A 21,307-nucleotide genomic window follows, 5' to 3' on the forward strand; every position below is an offset into this window, starting at 1 on the left:
CAGGGACCAACCCAGTACTTGAGAGAAGTGGGAGCTTCAGAAATGGTCCTCGTTATGATTAAAAGCCTCTGGTCCATTCTGGTTTTTTCTTTCCTGGCTGCACCCTTAGCTTGGCCTGACCTACTATAATGATCCTCCTCTCCTGGTCATCACTGCTCCCTGCAAAACACTCTTTTGGCACATTCTTCAAGATCTAGATGATGTCACAAAGGGCTGCCCTGTAAGGTTGTGCAGGTTGCTTACTGGCTCAAGGGCCCTCATCTAAGGAAATTCAGATGTTTTTGTGTTCCTCCCCTTCCCCTGCCTGCCAAAGCTGTGAGACCTTCTCTAAGGCTCTTCCTGAAGGAGGCAACTTTTCTAGTTGATAGAAAAACCAGAGCTGAGAGGCACCAGAGTCATTCATTTAGCTTAGAAATGTAGAAATAGGTGGGGATCTCAGAGAGGATCTGACCCAATGTTCTTCTTGCAATGAAAAAGGAACTAACCACTACTTATTAATTAATTAATTAATTAATTAATTTACTAATTAATTCATTCATTTCTCTATTGGACGTTTACTGAATACTTCCTACATGAGAAATGCCATCTCTATGCTCAGCGGGAGGCAGAAGTAGTCAGATGGGGAGAAGGACACAAGGTGTGTCTCATTCTCCTGTATTCCTGCTGACCCAACCTTACTGTTCCACTTCAAGGGATGTTTGGCGAGGTCCTGTGATGCTGGCTGTCCCCTGGCCCCGTGCTCCTGATCCAGCTGGACGCATGCTGCTGGTGACCCAATGGCCCATGCTAAAGTCTCGAGGCTGATTCAGATGCCTGTGTTCTGAGTCTAGCCGGCTAGTAACATGCGTTGAACTTGGTGAAGCCACCAATCATCCCTTTGTCTTCAACACGGAAAGATCGGGCCACGTGACTGCTAAGGTTTTGTCAACTCTGATAATCTAATCAGTGTTTCTCAAACTTTGGCATGCATCAGAATTAAAACCCCGATGGCTGGGCCTTGCCTCAAGTCTTCTGATTCAGTGGGTCTGGAGTGAGACCTGTATTCCTAACAAGTTTTCTAGACAGTGCTAATGCTGCTGATCCCGGGACCATACTTTGAGAACCACTGCTCTACCCCTGAGCAAACCGGGCGGCACATTAGAATCGCTTGGGAGAGCTTTAAACAGTGTGGATATCAAGCCCGACATCAGAGCAATTAAATCAGCGTCTCAGAGCAGGAGCCTGGGCTTTGTTATCATGTAAGCCTCCCCCAAGGTGATTTTTTTATCCTCCACCAGGGATAGGAACCACTGTTCTAGAAAAGCAGCCAGGGATGTGACAGGATGTTGGTTGGGCAAACACCTTATTTCAGTTTGGAGAAATGGCTTTCGGATGTCTCCCATTAGTGGCCTGGTTCTGAACAGCCTCCCTGAGCCTCAGTTTTCCCTTCCGTAAGTGGTGTTGTTAGAAGAACTAAACTGAACTCTCTCTCCCTCGCTGTGTTTGCCCTCCACTTCCTCTTGTTTCCCAGCAGAGCTTGTGCACGCTTCTGCTCTGTGGCCGTTGAGCTGAGCACAATTCAATTAGCATTTATTAAAAACGCAAACATGTAAGATGCTGTCCTTAATGATGTAGGAATATGAAGATGAATCAGGCCAAGTCCCTACTCCCAAGGAGCTCATGTGCTAATGGGGATGGTGAGGCACATGTCCAAAATGTAAGACAGGATGTGACATAGGCCATAAAGGAAGTAATCATGATGAAGGCCACTGTACGCAGGGCCCCCAGCGCAAGGCACCTTATATTTTAAAACTCCCATCAACCCATAAGGCGGGTACTGTAACACCCACTTTACAGGTAAAGAAACTGAGGTTTAAAGGAGTGGTTAGTTACCTATATGCAAGAGCCAGGTTTGGGGTTTTTTGATTTTTGTTTTGTTTTTATTTTTGTTTTGCCACAGGATCCTGGAAGAGGACAACATTCACACCACTAGGAAGGCTAGGAGGCTTTGTGGGGAGAGGTGTGAACACCATGTTTTGAAGGATGTGTAGAAGTTCGCTGAGTGAAGATAGAGAAAAAGTTCTCCCAGATAGAGGGATCAGATACACAGAGGCCTGGAGGAGGGAAATCCCAATGTCTCAGGGATCTGAAAGTGGTTTGATTTAGCTGAAATGCAGGCTGATGGTGGGGGTGGTGATGGGAACTAGATCCTATTTCGAGGCTTCGTATGCTGGACTAAGGAGTTCAGATTTTATGTCTTAAGTCATGACAATTCTTGAGCAGGTGGTAGCATTTTTTTTTATTTTTTTTTTAATATTTTATTTATTTGACAGAGAGAGATCACAAGTAGGCAGAGAGGCAAGCAGAGAGAGAGAGAGAGAGAGGGAGGAGGAAGCAGGCTCCCTGCCGCAGAGAGCCCAATGTGGGACTCGATCCCAGGACCCTGAGATCATGACCTGAGCTGAAGGCAGAGGCTTAACCCACTGAGCCACCGAGGCAACCCGGGGGTGGCATATTTTTGAAGAAGTTTAAAGTGGTCATGGATTGGGGGCAGTGGGACAGGGAGCCCAGTAAGTAGGGGGGTAACTACTGACAAATGAGCCATTTGAGATAGTGAAGCAAATGGGCAGGGGAAGGATAGGAAAGCGGGGGACACTGGGAAGCCTGCTGTTGGAGCTTCTTTGGGCATCGGTCCCTTATGTACACCTGCTATTGACTGAGCCATTCTGCATTCAAGGAGGGGTGGGGGTGGGGGCAGGGGCAGGTGGGTCTCCTGGGGCCCTGCGGCTCCAGGTATAGCAACCCTCAAGATATGGCCCATGGAGCGTGACTGACTCTGAGTGGAGGACGGACTGAAGCAACAAGTAATGGGTCTCGGGCTGGCTCGAAGCTAGCCACCTGCTGCATTTCCTGAATGGGAGTGGGAGAACTGGCCCCACAGCCTGAGTGCTTCTGACCCCAGCCTTCCAGGCGGAGCATGACACGTTGCCTGCCTCCTACTCTCCAGCTTACAGTCAGCTTAAGGCACGCAGCCTCTGTGTGTTGAGCTGAGCACAAGCCCTCCTGGGCTGAAGCCAGTTCCTAGAAGCAAAGTCTGGATGTGGAAAGAGTGCTGGGCTGGGATCTGCCATTTGCTGGCTGGGTGGCATTGGGCACAATCCTTAGTCCTAGCCCAGATTTCATATCCTCTGATCAGAGCACTAAACACAGCCAAGTAATGCAAGTGCCACGCTCTCCACCTAGTCCCTCCACCTCTACCTACCCCATATTCTCTGGTTGATGTCCCCAGGGAAACTCAAGACCACACAGGGACAAAGCAGAGCAAGCTACTTTCTAGAATCCAAGTCGAAGACAATTTCGGCACTTTTGGCACACTGTGGACCTAGCATATCATACCCATTTTATAGGTGATACAACCAAGACCCAGAGGAAAGCGTGAGCTGAATTTCCTTAGCTAAGTGCCCTTGAGCCAGTAAGCAACCTGTGCAACCATACAGGGCAGCACTTTGTGACCCCATCTAGTCTTTGAAGATTGGCTAGTCATGTATTTGAGGGGTTACAGAAGCAGGACTTGAATGCCAGTCTCTCACCCATTGGAGCTGGACCCCCAGCTTGGTAACCCTCAGACCCTCACCACCCACCTAGAGGTTGGAGGACAGATCTGGTAGTGGAGGGAAGATTGGCAGACATTCTCCAGGTCCAGGGTTCTCTGGATGATACAAAATATGGTTCGATAGACAGTATTTGTCCCTTCACCACATCACACAGTGAGAACATTCTCTTTTCAGCCTCCCGAAAGCATGAAGGAAGAAGTCTCTGATGGGTGCTAATAGGTCTTTGACACCTCTCCAAACTTTGCCAATCTCCCTTCTTTCACTGAGGGCACATCTCAAGCATGCAAGTTTCCAACTAGAATTTAATAACCTTGGTTTGTTTTCATTGTGTTTATTTTTACTCTTACCTTCTATTTATGGCAAGTGATACTGGCTTCCCATTTAAGGCAGTGACATAACGATCCTCTAAAAAATGTGTTGGGGGGAGAGTGGGTCTTGGACTTAAGAAAATACTAAGTAATGAAGGGTGTCTAGATATGGCATAATAGGAACCACTGATGTCTGCCCTAGTTCTAAGCGGGGAGAATGGAGGTGAATGCTTCCGACTCGTTGCCAGCAGGGCTCTCTCTACAGTGCTCTCCAAGACCTCCACTCAGAAGCGCGAGAGGCTAAGGGGACTCTGCAGCTCCTCCGGGCGGCACGTACGGGGTCCACGCGCCATCCCGCAGAGTCTCGCGGGCCCGAGATCTTGGGGCGGGCAGGACGGACACCGGCAGGGCACCTGGGCATTTCCGCGACAGAGGAGGGCGCGGGAGTCCGGACACGCGGGCTGGGGACCTCGGGCGACTGGCTGCGGGACCCTCGCGGGTCACCAGCGGTCGGCGCGGTGTGCGTGCGAATGCGCGTGCAGACGTCAGCCTCCGAGGCCGGTGCCGCCTTCCGGTCACGGTGCGCGCCCCCAGCCGCCCCACTAGTCGCCCCGGCCCCACGCGCCCGGGCACGCGGAACGCCGGACTGCGGCGCCCGGGCGGCCGCGGGCGAGGCAGACGGGGCGGGCGGGGCGGGGCCGGGTCGCAGGACCCACTGCCCATTGGCCGAGCCCAGTGCCGGGGGCGGGGCGCCGGGCAAGGCGGGCGAGCGCGCTCCGGCAGGCGGAGGAGGGCGCTGGGCTGCGGGACCCGCTGCTCGCGAGCCGCGAAGGGGGCGGACGGGCGCTGAGCGAAGGTCCCAGGGACCGACGCTCGCAGGCGCGGCGGAGAGCGCCCAGGCCTGAGGTGGGCTTCTGCTGCTGGGCTCGCCAACTGACGCCCGGGCTGCGATTGCTTTCCCGAGGGACCGTTGACCTCGCCTTGCGGGAAAGAGGGGCGTTCGCCTCCAGGAGAGGGAGAGAGGGAGGAGCTTGGGCCCGCAGAAAGTTCGCCCCCACCGCGGGCCAGAGGAGGTGAAGTGGGAGGAGGAGCGGGTTTAAGGCTAACTCGGAGCTACGTGCGAAACCTTGGGGCGGCGTTCAAGGCCCCCTCCCACACGCGCGCGGAGCCGAGCGCCCTGCTCCTCCTCCAGCTGCTGGCGTCGCCTCGCAGGGAGAGAGGAGCCGTCCCTCTGGCGCGGGGAGAGCTGCAGAGCTGCAGGCAGAAGAGGAGGCCGCGGCGAGCAGGGCAGCACCCCCACCCCGAGCGACCCCCTTTGGCGCGGGCGGAGAAGGTGGCATAGGCGGCCAGCGTAGGTTTGCCCTCTCGGGACGCGCACACACGCAGGCACTCCCCAGGCACCTCCAAAGGACCCTCCAGGAGTCTCTAAGGACCCTCTTAAAGCCCGGAGTCTCCCCTACCGCCCTCCCCCACCCCCGGAGACCAAGGCGGGGACCCCGGGATCGGACGTCCCCGCGCCTCCGGGCACCTGGCTCAGCAGGAGTCCCCCGGGTCGGGGCAGGGCAGGGCCGGTGGCGGCGAGCCCGAGCCCGCCCGGCGCCCAGGCCCCTCCGAGCCCTCAGAACCCACCCATGGGGCACCGGCTCCCCATGTCCCCTCGCCCGGCCGCGCCCAGCCCGGCGCCCGGAGCCGCGCAGAGGAGGAGCCCGGCACAGTGACCCAGGAGCCACTGCAGACTCTGGAAGCCTCGGCGGCAGCGGCAGCGGCGGCGGCCACCGGAGAGGCCAGCGGTTCCCCGCACCTCCAGGCGCTTCCAGGCAGCCCTCCAAGCTGTGCCAGAGGCCCAGCGCACCATTCTCAGGTAGGAGAGAGACACCCCATCAGAACTGGGGAGCTGGCTGATGTGGGGGAAGCCAGGAAGAAGGGTTTGAGTCTTGTGGGAGGAAGGCTAGAGGAAGCATTACGTGACTAGGGAAAGTTAAGCTGATTGAGCATCTATTATGTGACGGGATCATAGGCAACTTTATGTATCTCTAGAAAATGATCCTAGTTGAGCACCTGCTATGTGTCAGGCTGAGTGCTAGGCCCTTTCCTTATCCCAGGTGGGAAAGACGTATGGAGCTTCTACTCTGTGCTAGATGTGTTCCTAGGAGCTTTCCATTTCAGGGACCTAGAGCAATAGCCATTTAAATATGAGGACACAGGTTCGGAGGAGGAAAGATCACGGAGGACCTTCCTGTCTAGTGTTCCTCAAGCTTTTTGGAGGGTTGGTGCAGGGAGTGAGTTTCCTGGGTGATTCTTTCCCCCGGAAATATTTCCTGTCTTCAGCTGGCCTGGAGGGCCTCCAAGTCCCTCTGGTGGGCTCCTTCTGACCTCTCCTCTCTTTCCCTCTTGGCCTGGGAGGATGACAAATTCACAGCAGGTAGGAGGCCAGGCTGGGATGGGGCAGTGAGTTCGGGAGCCTGTGATTCAGGCTTACCCTGGTGTCACAGTGACAAAACAGACCCCCCCGCCAAGACCTCTGCCTGCACTCCAGTCCCACCAACCCTGGCTGTTCCAGGTGGATCCTTGAATGCCAGGAGGAGATGCACCAGAGGAACCCACTTGCTATGTGCCAGGAGCTGTATTAGCCTCTTGACTTCTGGCTGAATAATCCGGGCCACCCTACAGGTTTGTTTCCACAGTCGCCATTTGGTCGATGACCGGCCCCACCAGGCCAACCCATCTGCCCAAGGGTGCTGAGCTGGTGAGAAGCAGGGCTGGTCTCTGAGAGACCGATGGCTGCCCACTTCTTACCATCCTGATCTGCCAAGGGTAGCCAGGCTGTCTTGGCCAAGCCCCCCAGGACGCCTCTTGGTGTGAGGATGGAAGTCAGTGAATAACACGTATGTCTAGAGGGGCTGGGATGTGTGCTAAAGGAGGAGGCTTGAGGTGTGTGGGAGGGAGTTGCGGGGGGGCTGGTGCAATGCAGCCAGCTCTGGGGACTCACAGGGAGAAGGACATGTCAAGACTCTTGTCTTGATGTCCTTGTCCCTCTGATCCCCTCCATCTCCAAGGCAGACCCTAGGTGAGGGGCTTGAGGGCGAAGAAGGGGGTGAACCCATAGATGCATTTGCTGGGAGCCGGCTGGGCAGGGTTTGGGGTGAGTCCTAGGCAGGGTGCCTGTCCCCAGCCACCTGTGGGAAGAAGAGAAGGAACAAGAATCTAATAGGGCCTCAGGGGTCATTCCTCTGCCTGGCGCCAGCTGAAGCTTCAGAGTCAGGCGCTGTTTGGAAAAAGACGGGTTTTGGCCAGGAGGTGGGTTTTTATGGAGGTAAGAGCCCAGGCTTTCAAGCCCAGCAGCCTAATTCTCATCCTGGCCTGGCCCGTGATCCGAGTGAGCTGGGGCAAGTGACTCAGCCACACGGATCCCCAGGGTCCCCACCAGTCCAGTGGGTGGGTGGTGGTCTGTTCTTCACGGGACAATTGGAAGGTCCCTGGAACAAGGTACGTGAAGCATCGGTGTGACAGAAACCTGTCTGGCTAGGCTGTTCTCTCCCCTCCACCCCACTCCATCTCCGCTCTGGGACTTTCTGCCTCCCAGGGCCCCTGGGAGTGGCTTGGGGTGGGGTCAGCTGAGAGTCACAGAGCTCCCCTTAGGGTTCTTATGCTGTGAGGGGTCCCCATTAGCCACTCTCTGAGCCTCCAGGGTTAGGCTCTACATTTTCAAAGGGCCCCTCTCTGCTCCTCGCTGTGTGGGGTCAGCCCGGCTGAGGATGGAGAGGGGAGAGCCGGCAGCAGGGGAAAGAAGCTGTGCCCACAGCAGCCCACAGTGCGGCCTCTGGGGGAGGAGAGGGAAGGAGGATATGGGGACAGGAGGTGGGGCTCACAGAAGCCGTCAGCTGGCGTCCAGGTGTCTGGGTGCCACACACAGCCCCACGTGCCTGGGGCCATGTGAAGACTCACAGTCGTCTCCCAGAGAGGAAAGCCACTCCCCCCTCTCTCTCCCCGCTCCCTGCCCCGCCTTTGCCTCCTTCTGACGCCCTGTCTCCTCTCTGACTCTCCTCTCTTACTTCCTCAGGCTCCTTCAGCCACTGATAGAAGCACGTCTTTACCAGGAACCCTGGGCTAGAAGCCGGGCAGGCGATGATGGGGACTAGCATGGTCCCTGGGTCCCTGGGTCCCTAGGGGCTGCCGGCCTCCTTCCCTCTCAGTCTAGACAGAGGTGATCACAGCAGAATCAAGCTCCCTTCAGGGGGACTGGGGAGGGGTCTGTCGTGGCATGGGGACTCTTTCCCTCCCGTCTCCGCTGAAGGCCCAGGCTGCCTTGCTGAGAAGCCTTCAGCTCCCCACCCCCAACTGTGCACCCACAGGTGTGTCCAGGGCACAGAGACCCTCAGCACAGCACCTGGGCCAGCCAGGCGGGGCAGGGGAGGAGGGACAAGGCCTCAGAAGGAAGCTGCAGGAGAGCGCCAAAGGCAGACCGTCTTGCTTCATTCATTCCTGAATTGTTCATCCAGCCCTTGCTGGGTACAAGGCACTGAGATCCTATGGGATAAACTGAGAGATGGCTGCAGGCATGAAGGGGGTGGGGTGGGCATCTTTATCTTGGAGTCACTGTCCTGGCTCCCTTATTAACTACACAGGCCAGTCATGGGGACTTGTAAGTATCAGGGTGCTTATTTGTAATAGGCAGATAATATCTTCCCTGTACAGAGGCGGTGAGGACGCTCCGTGCATGGGGCAGACAGCCTGGGGTCAGATCTCTCCTTTGCTGGTTGTTGGCTGTGTGACCATGAGCAGTTACTAAACTTCTCTGTGCCTCAGTATCCCCTCCTATAAACTGGGGGAACACCACCTACCTTCTGGGGTTACTCGGGGTGAGGAGCGAGTGAGTACACGTTAATCAGGGCGCCCAGGACACTCTGGCATACGTTGACTGCAAGGTCAATGTCAGCTCCCACCAGAATCCGCTTAGAGTCCCTGATTTTGTTCCTGTACTTAGCACAGGGCCAGGCACACGGCAGGGGCTGGGTGAGTGGTGGTTGTCAGGGCTCCAGGCTTGCTTAGGGTCAGCGGTGTGCCGAGTGGGCTTATGTGCGCCTCTCTTTGCAGTTCATTCATCGAGGTCCTCCTGGTAGCTAGGAATTGGCCATGGTGGGAATGTGTGTGCCATGGAGGTTGATAAATGCTATCAATAAAAGCTTTTGAAAAAGGTAATTCTGAGAGCCGGTTTACTGCACTGTGGCTCTCAGTTGGACAGAGCGCCAGTCGGGGCAGACTCCTGAATGCCCCAAACAGGGCGTATGCCAGAAGACACACACAAGAGGTCCCTCCATCTCCAGTCTCTTAGCCTTACAGCAGAGGACATTACGACGTTGGAGAGGGCCTTGGGGTAAATGGATGAGGCATTCCAGGCCCCTGAGCTGGAGAACCCAGGTGGGCCGACCAGTGGGAGCTGGCCTGTACAGTTCCCAGTGCACCCTGAAAAGAGGTGCCTTCTCTGGGCAGATGAACTCCACAAAGACATTCCCTGCTTTCCCACTCAGCTGGGTGCCTTGTGCAGTGCCCAGCCTGTACAACTGTGTGTGGCAGCAGGCTGAGGGTAGAGGAGACTGATACCCAGCAGGCCTGTATCCACTTCTAGTTCCTCTTCTCTAGAGGGAGGAGGGATTCCTGCTGGGGTGGGCTGGGGAGCCAGAGAAGCCTCCAGAGAGGAGGTGGTATGTGAGCCAGGGCTTGAAGCATAAAGAGAAGAGGGTGTTCTGGCAGAGGGACCAGCACGAGCTAAGAAGTGGAGGCAGATCTCAGCAGAGCTCCAACAGAGTGATGGGCTCAGGAATTCTGAGTGGATTCTGGTGGGTGCTGACGGAGTGAAGGGGAGTGGCAGGGCTGCGGCTGGCCTTTGGGGTGGGCCTGTTGGGCCCCTGGGGCTCTATTTATCTCCATTTGGGCTTTGGAGCAGGGACCCATTTCAGTCTCTTCCACGAGGCTGAGGATCCCCCATAGAAAGTTTTGGGTGTGCCTCTGAACCATAAACCCTTGGAGCTCTGAGGGACTCGAGTTGTCCCTGGGTCATTTCTCTGACCCACATCCAGGTCTCTGGATCTCCTGGAGGTGAGCAAATTCCCAGGGCCTGGGGCTGGAACCGCTGGGCCTGGGTTGCAGAGGACGTGATCTGGACCTTGCTTTTTTCCCTGTTTCTGGGAAGGCCCCAAAGGCCACAGCAACCCCCACCCCAGGCCTAAGAAATAGCTCTCTAGTGCCTTCCCCAGGTCGTGGCCTGGACTCACAGCTCCTGGGAGGCCAGAACAGGGAAAGGCCCCAACAAAGGGCCAGGGAAAGATCAGGTTCTAGCAGGAGTTAAACGTTTTGTGACCTGAGCCTGTGTGACAGTCCTGGGAGCAGAGTCCCTTTCATAGACACGACAAGTGACTCTTGGGGAACGCCAGCGACTGGCTGGCCGAGAGCAGCAGGGAGCTGGCGTAAAGCGAAAATTCAGGCCCCAGCCGTCCTGGGCCGGAATAAACGGGGTGAACGGACGCCAGGGCGGTGAGCCCCTGTGTGGTGGGTGGATGGGCAGGAAGGAGGCCGAGAGGGCGTGAATGAAGGCACGGGCAGGGCTCCCAGGCCCCCTAGAGACGCCCCAGTCTAACGTCTCTGTCTTACAGACAGAAAGTGGACACCTAGACAGGAGCCCCGCGGAGGAGACCAAGGCGGCCAGCAAGAGGCTGCAGGGCCGGGTGCAGGGCCTCCTGGCGTCGGCTCCCCGCTCCGTGCCGCCGGCCCGAGCCATGATGAAGACCTTGTCCAGCGGGAACTGCACGCTCAGCGTGCCCGCCAAGAACTCGTACCGCATGGTGGTGCTGGGCGCCTCGCGGGTGGGCAAGAGCTCCATCGTCTCCCGCTTCCTCAACGGCCGCTTCGAGGACCAGTACACGCCCACCATCGAGGACTTCCACCGGAAGGTCTACAACATCCGAGGTGACATGTACCAGCTGGACATCCTGGACACGTCCGGCAACCACCCCTTCCCTGCCATGCGCAGGCTCTCCATCCTCACAGGTGGGTGTCCGGGGCTGGGGGGCGGGCACGTATCTGCTCACCGCCAGCCCCACCCCTGGGTGTGGGGTGGGGCAGAGAGGGTGGGTACCACTTGCCGGAGCAGGTGACCAAGCTGGGGCCCAAATCCCACACCGGCTGGCTGGCATGGAGTGCTGCAGGGCTGCCTTCCAGATCAGGTGCTGATGCAGGCGGGTGTGTGGGGGAGAGGGGTCGTCCTCTCCGGGGAGCAGAGAGGGGCTCCCGCCTTCCTCCTGCTGGATGTCGCCCTGCAGAGCCCTGGGGCCCAGGGTCAGTCTGCTGGCCTCAATTCTCTTGACATCCCAGGCCTTTGCTGTCCCTCAGAGCAGTAAGGGCGGGCCCCGGGGAGCAGTCAGTCAAAGGGCGGGTGGGAGCCCAGCCCAGGCCAGTAACTTAGTAATAATCACAGTTAACGGTGGTGGCAATAGCTAATGCTTCTCAAGCTGCGTGCGTGAGCCCATTCTTAGACCTCCTGTGGGTTTCTTTCGTCCTCACAACCAACCTGGGAGATGGGGCTTTGCTTCCATTTTACAAGTGGGGAAACTGAGGCCCAGAGAGGTTAAGTTAGTCCAGGTGGTAACACAGGCGGTCCCTGGCTGTCTGGCTCTTCTTCTCCACCACGTAACTGTCCTGTAGTCTCTTGGCCCTGCTGGGAATGGTGGGGAGGGAAGAGAGATTGCCCAGGATTAAGGGGGTGGATGGAGATGGGGGCCTGGGCCATCCTTTGCCTAACCCAGGCAGTTTCCCCGTGGTCGCTTGTAGGAGGGCGGGCCAGAAACCGGTCTGCCCGGGGCAGCTGCTTCCTGGTTTCGTAGCTCTGGGCAAGTGACTTTATCTGTCGGCAGCTTGGTCCTCTCTCTGTGAGAGCATGGTGTCAGTGCCCACCCCAAAGGTCACGGTGAGAAGTAAGTGAGTTCATACAGCAAAAGTGCTTGGTGAACAGAGTAAGTGCTCAGCAAACACGGGTCTTACACTAACCCAGCATTTATAGAGTGCCTGCTTGGGGCTAGGCAGAGTCCTTGCCTGAGCCGTGCTTCTCCCACTGAAGGCAAGGAGTGAGCAAGTGCCCCCTAGCCATCACTAAAATAACCCCCCAAACGGAGATGCTCTTGGACCAAGAAACGCACGCTGTGTGCACTCCTGCCCCCTCACCCGAGCCAAGCCCCCTCCTTCAGCGCCCTGGGCAGATGGCTTCTTCCTGCAGGCTGTCCTTGTGGACTGTCCAACCCAGCCCATAGTTTGGAGAGGCTGTGTGCTGATGGAAGGAGCCCTGGGTTGACCTGGAGCCACCTGGTGGCTTCGAGGTGTGATCAGAGATCTGAGTCTCAGTCTCCCCAGTGGCACGGCAGACATCGGCTTGCTTCCCCCACAGTGTGGCTGTGGGGACAATTCAAGCACCTGCTGGGGGTGCAGGGATGTCTGCTTTCCTTGCCTTGGGGAGGGGACTGGGTGCCCACTAATATAAATAAGGCTAACATCAGAGGGAGGAGAGAAATAGATGTAGAGGAGGACCACGAGTGTATTTCCAAAATTCATTTTTTAATTACACCAGTGATTTGCAAACGCACAGTCCTGTAAACACAGAGAAGGCTAAAGAAGCCCCCTTGTCCTGTGTCCCCAATGCCAGACTCCTGTCCTCTCCCCAGCGGTGGCCACTCCATTAGTCTGGCGGGGACGCTTCTGGGCCCCCCACGAACACACTGACCTTTATGTTTGTATCGTCGTTGGGACCGGGAGGGTTTTTGTCCGTCTCTTTTGAACGTGCACTTAGGATTCGGAGCACATCTGTCTGCTGCTTTTTTTTTTTCTCACCCACCAGCCCGTGCCTCGTTTTCCAACCTGGTGCTGGTGCGCAGGAAATTCTGAAAGCCATTAATTCTGCTGCCGGCTCTCTTTCCAGCTGCCAGCCAGGCTGTCTCTGAAGCTTGGCATCGCGGTCTCGCATCTGAGTATGTCAAGGCCGCCGAGTCCTCAGGGGCCCAGGATTGGCCTAACAGGACGGGGTTGGCAGGCCAGGCTGGGGCCGCCTTGCAGGTGCCTCTCTCGGGCCCCCACCCCCATTCTTCCCATCCCACTCCGCCCATCCGCCCAGCTTTACAGACACCCATCAGGCGCTGGGCGCTGGGAGTCAAGGTCATGGGTGACACCGTCTCCCTCTGCCCTGGAGTGCACGGTGAAGGGCGCACCATTGGCCGCATCATGGTTCTGAACGTTGCATGAGTCTCTGAGCCTCAGTTTCCTTGTTTGGGGAATGGATTTTGGACATCTCCCCATAGGTTCTTATGTATTGAGGCCAGTTTGAGCGTGAGCCTGTAATCCCAGTGGTAACCTCCAGAGACTGGGACGTGGGCACCGCCCAGCCTCTCTCTCCCCGCCCTGTGCTCCCCCTGAGCGGCCCATTTCAGACCCAAAGACCTGTCTTGAGTGATGCGGTGAGTTGAAGCAGGGACCGTGTGGGTCTTGGAGGCTGGCACTCACTTACTCATCCGTGATTTATTCAAGAAGCAGAGAGCACTTGTGGGCCAGGCACTGGCTAGGTAAGGACAGCAGTGGGTCCACGTCTCGACCTAGCCACGTTCATGCTGTGTGAGCTTAGGCGCGTTGCTCACCCTTTCTGAGCTTCTCTTTGCTCACCTATACCAGGAAGGTGCAGAAATCCCCCTCGCAGGGGCTTTGGGAGGAAAGCGCACATGGAGCCCACGGCCCACGCTGGTTCTCGCAGGGGCTTGTTCCCTTTGGTGTCTCGAAACGTAAGACCTCTGAGCCGGGGCCACTCTCCATTCATTATCCAGGGAAACCTGCATAAAAAGATGTATTTCATCCATGTGGGACGGATGGAGAAGACTAATGTTTAGAGAGGCTGCCTGCCCTGCCCTGGGCTGCGTGGCCAGCAAGTGGCAGGGGCCAGATGTGAACCTAGGCACTCTGAGTGCCTCCGATGTGTCAGACACGATTCCAGGCCCCAGGAGATGTGCACAGAACAAGTCGGGCAAGACCCCCGCTGTTGTGAAAATTGTACTGTCATTATTATTATTATTCTAACACAGTCGGCACAAATTCACAAGCGGCTCACTCGCATCTCCAGCCCTACTGGGCAGTGTTGGGGGAATTAACTGTGTCTGAGCCAGGATGAGCCACATGTTTGCTGTGTGACCTTGAACAAGGGCTTGACCCCTCTTGGGCCTCAGCTTCCTGCTCTGGAAAATGCAGAGAACAGCAGCTCCTCCTTGGACTGGCCGGGAGGGTTGAGTCAGAGTCTGGAAGGGGCGGCCTCCCCACCTGTGTCCCTCTCCCCGCAGGTGACGTCTTCATCCTGGTGTTCAGCCTGGATAACCGGGAATCATTCGACGAGGTCAAGCGCCTCCAAAAGCAGATCCTGGAGGTCAAATCCTGCCTGAAGAACAAGACCAAGGAGGCGGCGGAACTGCCCATGGTCATCTGTGGCAATAAGAACGACCACGGTGAGCTGTGTCGGCAGGTGCCCACCACCGAGGCCGAGCTACTGGTGTCCGGGGACGAGAACTGTGCCTACTTCGAGGTGTCGGCCAAGAAGAACACCAACGTGGATGAGATGTTCTACGTGCTCTTCAGCATGGCCAAGCTGCCCCACGAGATGAGCCCGGCCTTGCACCGCAAGATCTCTGTGCAGTATGGCGACGCCTTCCACCCTCGGCCCTTCTGCATGCGCCGCGTCAAGGACATGGACGCCTACGGCATGGTCTCACCCTTTGCCCGCCGCCCTAGCGTCAACAGTGACCTCAAGTACATCAAGGCCAAGGTCCTTCGGGAGGGCCAGGCCCGCGAGCGGGACAAATGCACCATCCAGTGACCGGGAGGGACGCTGGGGTGGGGCTAGGGCAGTGCCTTCCAGGAGGTGGCCCCATGTGCCTGCTGTCCATGTCCCCCCTCAACAAGACCCCCAACGGCAGCCATGTTCGAAGGCCTCTGGCTCCAGAATGGGCGACCCCAGTCTCTGACCTCTATGTTCTCCTGCCTTTTCACCACTTCCCTCTGATTCTGCTTTTCTGAGGTCCCCTGTGCTTCCAGCACCCAAATCAGGGCCGCCCTAACCTTAGGGCTGTAAGAAATGCTGAGGGGCCAGTCTCCGGAGGGAGACTCCTGGAACAGTCATAGCGGGGTGGAACCGAGCCCCCCAGAGCAAGGTGGGAAAGGACTCAGGCCCTCTGGTCTCGGCTTAGCTGTTCCCACCCCCACCCTGGGGGTGGCCCTCAGGTGTCCCTGACGGTGAGCCAGTGGCCGCTGACTATATGAAGGAAGAGGAGCGTGGACCACGCTCATCCCTGGACTGCCTGGCCTCCACTGGCCTCCGCCGTGTCTGTCTGTCTGTCTGTCTCTCTCTCGCAGTTTCCTCCCCTCTGTCTGCTGGTTGTGCTTTGAAGTTCTAGCTGTCCTCCCGTTGTGCGTAGCTGTAGGAACAGAAATCCTTGTACTGTAACAGCTGCCCCGCCTCGCTGGCCGGACCCCACTGCCTCTCCTGGGGACCCCTCCCTCCCCCGATCCTGATCCCGGACAGGGTTCCGGGTCCTGCCTCCGGCTAGACACTGCCCTCCATCATGAGCTTCACAGTTTACACTTGCACTGTGGGGGCGGGCAGGCTGGGGCTGCTTCTCCTCCTGCCTCCTCCCACCCCCCGAGCCCTCTTCCCTCCCCCGTGTCACAGAGGAGGCGGGTGAGACACGGGGAGGTGGTACGCTTCAGCCCATCCCCGCGGTGCCCGGTTCAGGGCAAGGATCTGCCTCGAACCACGCTGTCTCCTATTGTGCTTGCTTCTTAAGCATTTATTGAGCACCTGCTGGGTGCTGGGTCCACTGTGTGCTAGGAAACAAAGAGGGTGAGCAGTGCACTTTATGCCTCCCAGGCCAGGCCCTTTCCCAACCCTGGCCTCTTTCCCTCACCCGCATGGCCTCTGCCCACCCCTGCTGCCCCACTGCCCTTTGCCCTGTGTGCTGTTTGGGGGTCGGGGGGTGGGGGGTGCAGGAGCAGCTGGGAACCGGAGCCGAGCCCGGAGAGGTAGGTGGGAAAGCTCCTCGAGGGTCCCTAGCCTGTGCCTAGCGCTGGACTGCTGCGGACCGGGTGTGGTGGGATTTGACCATGTGGACCAAAGGTCTTGCTGTCTTGTCCTCAGCTCTTAACAAATATATTTTGTATCTTAATCTCCTTTAAAATATTGAGATTTAGGCCTACCAGGAACCTTAGTGATCATCTAGTGACTCTTTCTGAGGCCCAGAGAGGGTGACTGTCTCTCTGGTCCCAGCACACACGGCAAGTCTGTGACTGGCAGAAGCGGGGCTAAGTCTGGGTATCGGGCACACCCCCCCCCATGCTTCCTCATTCCCGGGTGGGGGGAGGGGACCTTCAGAAACCAGAGCGCCTTTTCCCTGACCGTTTCACCAGATCGCCCTTTGAGGGTTCCTGTAAATTCTGTGTACACACACGTGAACACCGAGTTCTACACGGGCCCCAACTCCAGCTTGCCATACCCTATCCCTCTCCCCTGGCACCCCGCTTCCATGCCCTCACCCAGCCCCAGCCTGCACCCTCTAAGCAGACCGGGTACCATCGCCAGGACAGGTGTGTGGCCTGGTCCCACCCCATGATGTCCCCCTGCTGCCCCAGATCTCTGTGTACGCTACCAATTAAAGTGGGTTTGTTTCTAAGCTGTGTTCCTGACCATGTGAATTTTCTCTGCTTCCCAGAGGTTTGCTTCTTCCTCCAACCAAAGCTGGCCTTGTCCTCCCCGGATCACACCTGCTCTTGGGGAAGCACTGAATCAGTCTTCAAGGTCTTCAAGTTTGAATAGATGGGCGAGGGGCACCCCAAAACAGGAGGTTGTGCCCCTCTCTTGGCCCTTGCCCTTGTAGGCCTTCTGGGATGTGTGTACTGAGTTGGCAGTGTCCCTCTGGAGAGGTAGCAAGGTCCGATGAGAAATTCCCCCCCACCCCACAGATCATTAGCCTTTTGGGGCCACCATAGGTCTGAGTTCTGTGGGGCCCCTGGAGACCATTGATTTGGCCCCCAGGAATGATTGGCATCATCTGGAAACATTTTTGCATCACCAAGCCTTGGGTGGGGGGTCCTGCTAGTATCGAGCAGAGAGAGCGCCCCTGTGCTCAGGTCATGCGCCACAATAAAGAGTTACCTGTCAGTAGTGGGCACCTTCAGTTGGACAGTTGGACAGTTGGTTCTCAAGGTCAGGACAGAGCCCAGGTCTGTATGGTTGACTTGATGTAAAACTTTCTGGGCAGTACTTAGTAAACCCTAGATGAGCAGAGTGATCCCTCGTGTGGAGTGAAGCAGGGTGTGCGAGGGGCTGAGGGTGGAGGTCGAGGGACAGGATCTAGAGCCTGTGCCCCCCGAACTTGCCCCCAGGGTGGAGGGAAGAGGAGGGGACCAGCCTTGCACTTGTTGCGTGCTTTATCCTTGGTGTCTCCAGCCCCGCCCCCCTTCAGCTCCACGAGAAACCCACTCCTCGTGTTCACCCCGCTGTCCCCTCCTTGTCCCAGATGGCACAAAGCTGGTGCCATGGCAGATGGGGCATTCGAAACCAGAGGCCGTCTCAGCTTCGTGTGGGCGAGAGAAAGATTTTTGCATTGATGGTCTGTGTGGGTTTTTTTTTTTAAGAGTTTATTTATTTATTTGACAGAGATCGCAGGTAGGCAGAGAGGCAGGCAGAGAGAGAGGAAGGGAAGCAGGCTCCCCGCTGAGCCTGATGTGGGGCTCGATCCCAGGACCCTGGGATCACGACCTGAGCTGAAAGCAGAGGCTTTAACCCACTGAGCCACCCAGGCGCCCCAATGGTCTGTTTTTGATCAAGAAATGCCAACAAGCCTGTAGGTAACCGGGCTCCCAGTTCAGAGGGCGAGATCTCTGTCCAGATATTCTCAAAGCGAGGGGAGCCTGGCTAGGGTAAAAGTGAAACCAGGCGGGCCTGGGGCATGGGGGAGCAGGAGGAGAGCTCCCCGTTCTGCCCACCTGGGAGCCTAGCCCTCCTTCCATCCTTTGCCCACACTAGGCAGAGAGGGCAATTGTAGGAGGCAAATCACGTTGATGCTTTCCTAGTCCTGGACTTTGTAAGCGTGAGACATGGAGGCGACACTGTCCCCTGTATCACAGGCCAGCACGGTGTCATTAGAAGGGCTCATGGGGACGCAGCTGGGCTCACCAGAGCAAGCCTTACCCTGTGGGTCAAGCCCTGGCCCTCTCTGCCACTCCCTCCCCCTGCTGGGGACTCTGAATAAGTCATGTCCTTTCCCAGACACTTGAGCTTTTTTATCTCTACATGGGAGTTGGGGACAGGGCATTTGGACCAGACAACATATGAAGAAGCCCCTTGCAACCCTATGTTCTCTGCAAGGAGGAATTAATATTCCCATTACACAATCCATGACATTCTGCTCGTTACTAAACAGAGCACGCTTGCTCCAGCCTGGGCCTGGCCCCGGCTCCTTGCATCCCTCAGGCTCTCCCTGGGATGGGGTTACTGGGCATGGGGGGCTGGCTGCGGCAGAGGACACTAGCCCCACAGATCTCTGCTTAGCCCTGGGACAGAGGGTAGAAGCAGATGGTAGGAAAATTCCCCCACTGTGAAACCATTCAGAGACAAGTGCAGGACAGCCGTCTTAGTTCCCGGCCCCAGCACGGGCACGCTGGGAATCTGAGTTCAGAGAATTCTGTGCTGCGAACTCCAAGTACTTATTTTGTTCCACCTCCCTGAACCTGTCACTTACGCAAAAGGAAAACTTCAGTCTGGGTCACGGCTTACTGGGGCCAGCTGGGGCTCTGCAGCAAAGGCTGCTGGGAACAGAGGTGGGGAAGGAGGGTGGCCTTTGTTGAAGACTTACGGTGCACTGAGCACCATGCTGGGCCTCTTGTTGGATCCTCGTGGCAAAGCTGTGTGGAAGGATTATGACTCCCCCTTTATTTTATACACCAGGAACCGAGGCCCAGAGAGGTGAAGCCACTTGTCTGAGGTTGCACAGTGGTGAGGGAGTAGAGCTGAGCTAGAAACCACGTCTGATCACCAAGTGTGTTTTCTCCCCAGAGTTTTCATCACTGAGTTGGCTGAGGGGCTGCTCTCTGGAGGGAGAGACATCTGAATGTAGTTCAGTAACCTGGAGCGGATGTCGTGCACAGGGATGAGATGCTCTATAGCTCGTCGCAAAAGGTCCAGCCGCGGCAACAGAGGACTGTGATGATGGCTGTTTCATGGCAGTCTGAGCTGAGTGCGCTAGGCCAGGGGCTGGCTCTGCTCCACGGGTCATGTGGGAACCCAGGTTTCGGGCCGTCCCATCTCTAGGACCATGTCACCATCTGCAAGGTCAAAGCCATGTTCACCCCATGAACCACATTCCCGTCCAGCCAGCAGGGTTAGGGGAAGAGACTGCAGAGGATGCTGCAGTCGGGCCCCTCCACTCCCTTCCCCTGGCCATGCACGCTGGCAAGAAGGGCTGGGAAACACCGTTCCTTGCCCAGTGGCCCCATGCCCAGTGGCACCTCTGCAAGGAGAAATGGGAGAGACCACCTGGCTGGCCAGCTGATTGTCCTCCTGACACCCTCACCCATTATGTCCACTGAGCGCAACCTGACTTCCCTGCCGCTGCTTCCTTAAAGTGAATCTGGGCTTGATTTTCCCCTGCACCTCGATCAAAACTTGGACTGTCCCGTGGTTTTTCTCATCTGTACCAAAAGCTCTTCAGGTGGCAGATGTAACCTCCCTTAAAATCCTTTGCCCATGTGATGACAGACAGTTCAGTCTTCGGGCAAAGGGAAGACCTTCCCTCCTCCCCCCCACTGTGGTCTGCTTGCACAAAAAGGTGGAAACTGAGGAAGAGAAGGATGGGCAAGTTCCCCTTTCCTTGCTCTCTGGCTTCCCTTTTAACTAATTTCAGTTTCTCTCTCCCCTGCCCTTGGTCCTTGGGAGGTGGGTCTGGTAGGGGTTGGGGGAGGAGGTGGGAGGAACGTGAAAGTTTTTAGTTGCCTGGTACTGTGGTGTCACAGTAAGAAAATGTCACACTTGGAGCATGGCTGATGTTTCACAATGACATTAAAATCACAAGCATTTTGTAGATTTTCCCAACCCCTTCCCACCATCCCAGGCAGTGGCTCACCTGCAGGCAGCTTGATGTAGTTCTGTGCATCTTTATGTGGGTTGCTTGCTACATCCTTCCACAGTCTCTAGGAATGTTCTAGTACCTGTTGATTTCCTGTGCTGAGATCTCTTGCCCCTCCAGTGAACTCCCTTAGACGGGGCTTCAGGCATTGCCAGCTTTCTCTTGTGGATTTCCCACATCTGGTCCATATGAAACTCACATCCTTGGCCCCGACCAGCGTTAAGAGTATAAACTGCTCTGAATTCAGGAAGGATCTCTGGTCTCTAACTCAGATCGTCTATCACTCATTAGATTTATCAGGCAGAGGACAGACAGTGGTCCACAGAGCCCTCAGCTACAAGGACATGTGTCAAGCACTCTAGACTTAAAATGAGGAGCAGACATTCCCACAGCATGCCATAGCAGTCTTGGAAATGTCCCTTTACCCCAAGACCCTTTCATGACCAACTCCTTTCTATCTTTGACATAGGTGAGAAGTATGAGAATCAAGTAGCTGGTTCTTGGCCTGATATGTTGAAACTTATGCCTTCGGTCTGGCACCTGGCTTTGGAATCTGAGATCAGTCTCGTTAGCGTTTCCACAGAAATTAAGAAATCTGTCAGGCGGAGGAGGCTGGAGAATGGACCCAGGGAGGGACTCCAGCCTCGTCTAGGAAAAGGAACTCTGCACAGGGCTGGGCTGGGCTTCAATATGGGTCCTGTTCTTACGGGAAATGTTGCTATTTTTTCATTGTGAATGTCTCCATCCAATCAAGTTGCTATAACCAATACCATAAATTGAGTATTAACAGCTTTCCCATACTGCAACATAAACAGACTTAAAAACAACAAAAATTTATTTCTCACAGTTCTGGAGGCTGGGAAGCCCATAAGGTGCCGGCAACTCCCGGATCTGGTGAAATCTGCTTGCTCATAGATGGCAGTCTTCTTACTGTGCACTCACACAGTGGAAGGGATGAGGAAGTTCTCTGGGGTCTTTTTTTATAAGGGTATTAATCCCACTCATGTAGGCTCTACCCTCATGACCTTATCACCTCCCAAAGCCCCCCCCCGATACCATCCCACTGGGAATTAGGTTTCAACATGGGTATTTTGGGGTACACAAGCACTCAGTCTGTAGCAGCCGATTTTTCGCATTACTTTTTATTTTTAAAATTTTACATGAAAATATTATTCGGCTTGATTCCCGAGTTTTTTGGCAGTTCTCTAAATTT

At 56.2% G+C, this 21,307-nt stretch overlaps 1 protein-coding gene across 3 annotated transcripts; it reads left to right on the forward strand.

Moving 5' to 3' along the window:
* The first annotated feature begins 4,687 nt into the window (after positions 1-4,687).
* Positions 4,688-15,059, forward strand: RASD2 (RASD family member 2). Of its 3 annotated transcripts, none has more exons than XM_032836733.1 (3): positions 4,688-4,807; positions 10,552-10,945; positions 14,263-15,059. In XM_032836733.1, exons 2-3 carry the CDS (start codon positions 10,675-10,677, stop codon positions 14,790-14,792), a joined length of 801 nt encoding a protein of 266 aa, XP_032692624.1. In that variant the 5' UTR covers positions 4,688-4,807; positions 10,552-10,674; the 3' UTR covers positions 14,793-15,059. The 3 variants fall into 3 exon arrangements, with proteins under 3 accessions (XP_032692624.1, XP_032692623.1, XP_032692625.1); XM_032836732.1 differs by lacking the exon at positions 4,688-4,807 and adding an exon at positions 5,664-5,762; XM_032836734.1 differs by lacking the exon at positions 4,688-4,807 and adding an exon at positions 9,340-9,738.
* Positions 15,060-21,307: the final 6,248 nt, after the last annotated feature.

The sequence above is a fragment of the Lontra canadensis genome, unplaced genomic scaffold, assembly GCF_010015895.1.
Source record: "Lontra canadensis isolate GAN:19392208 unplaced genomic scaffold, GSC_riverotter_1.0 scaffold93, whole genome shotgun sequence".
Taxonomy (NCBI): Eukaryota; Metazoa; Chordata; class Mammalia; order Carnivora; family Mustelidae; genus Lontra; species Lontra canadensis.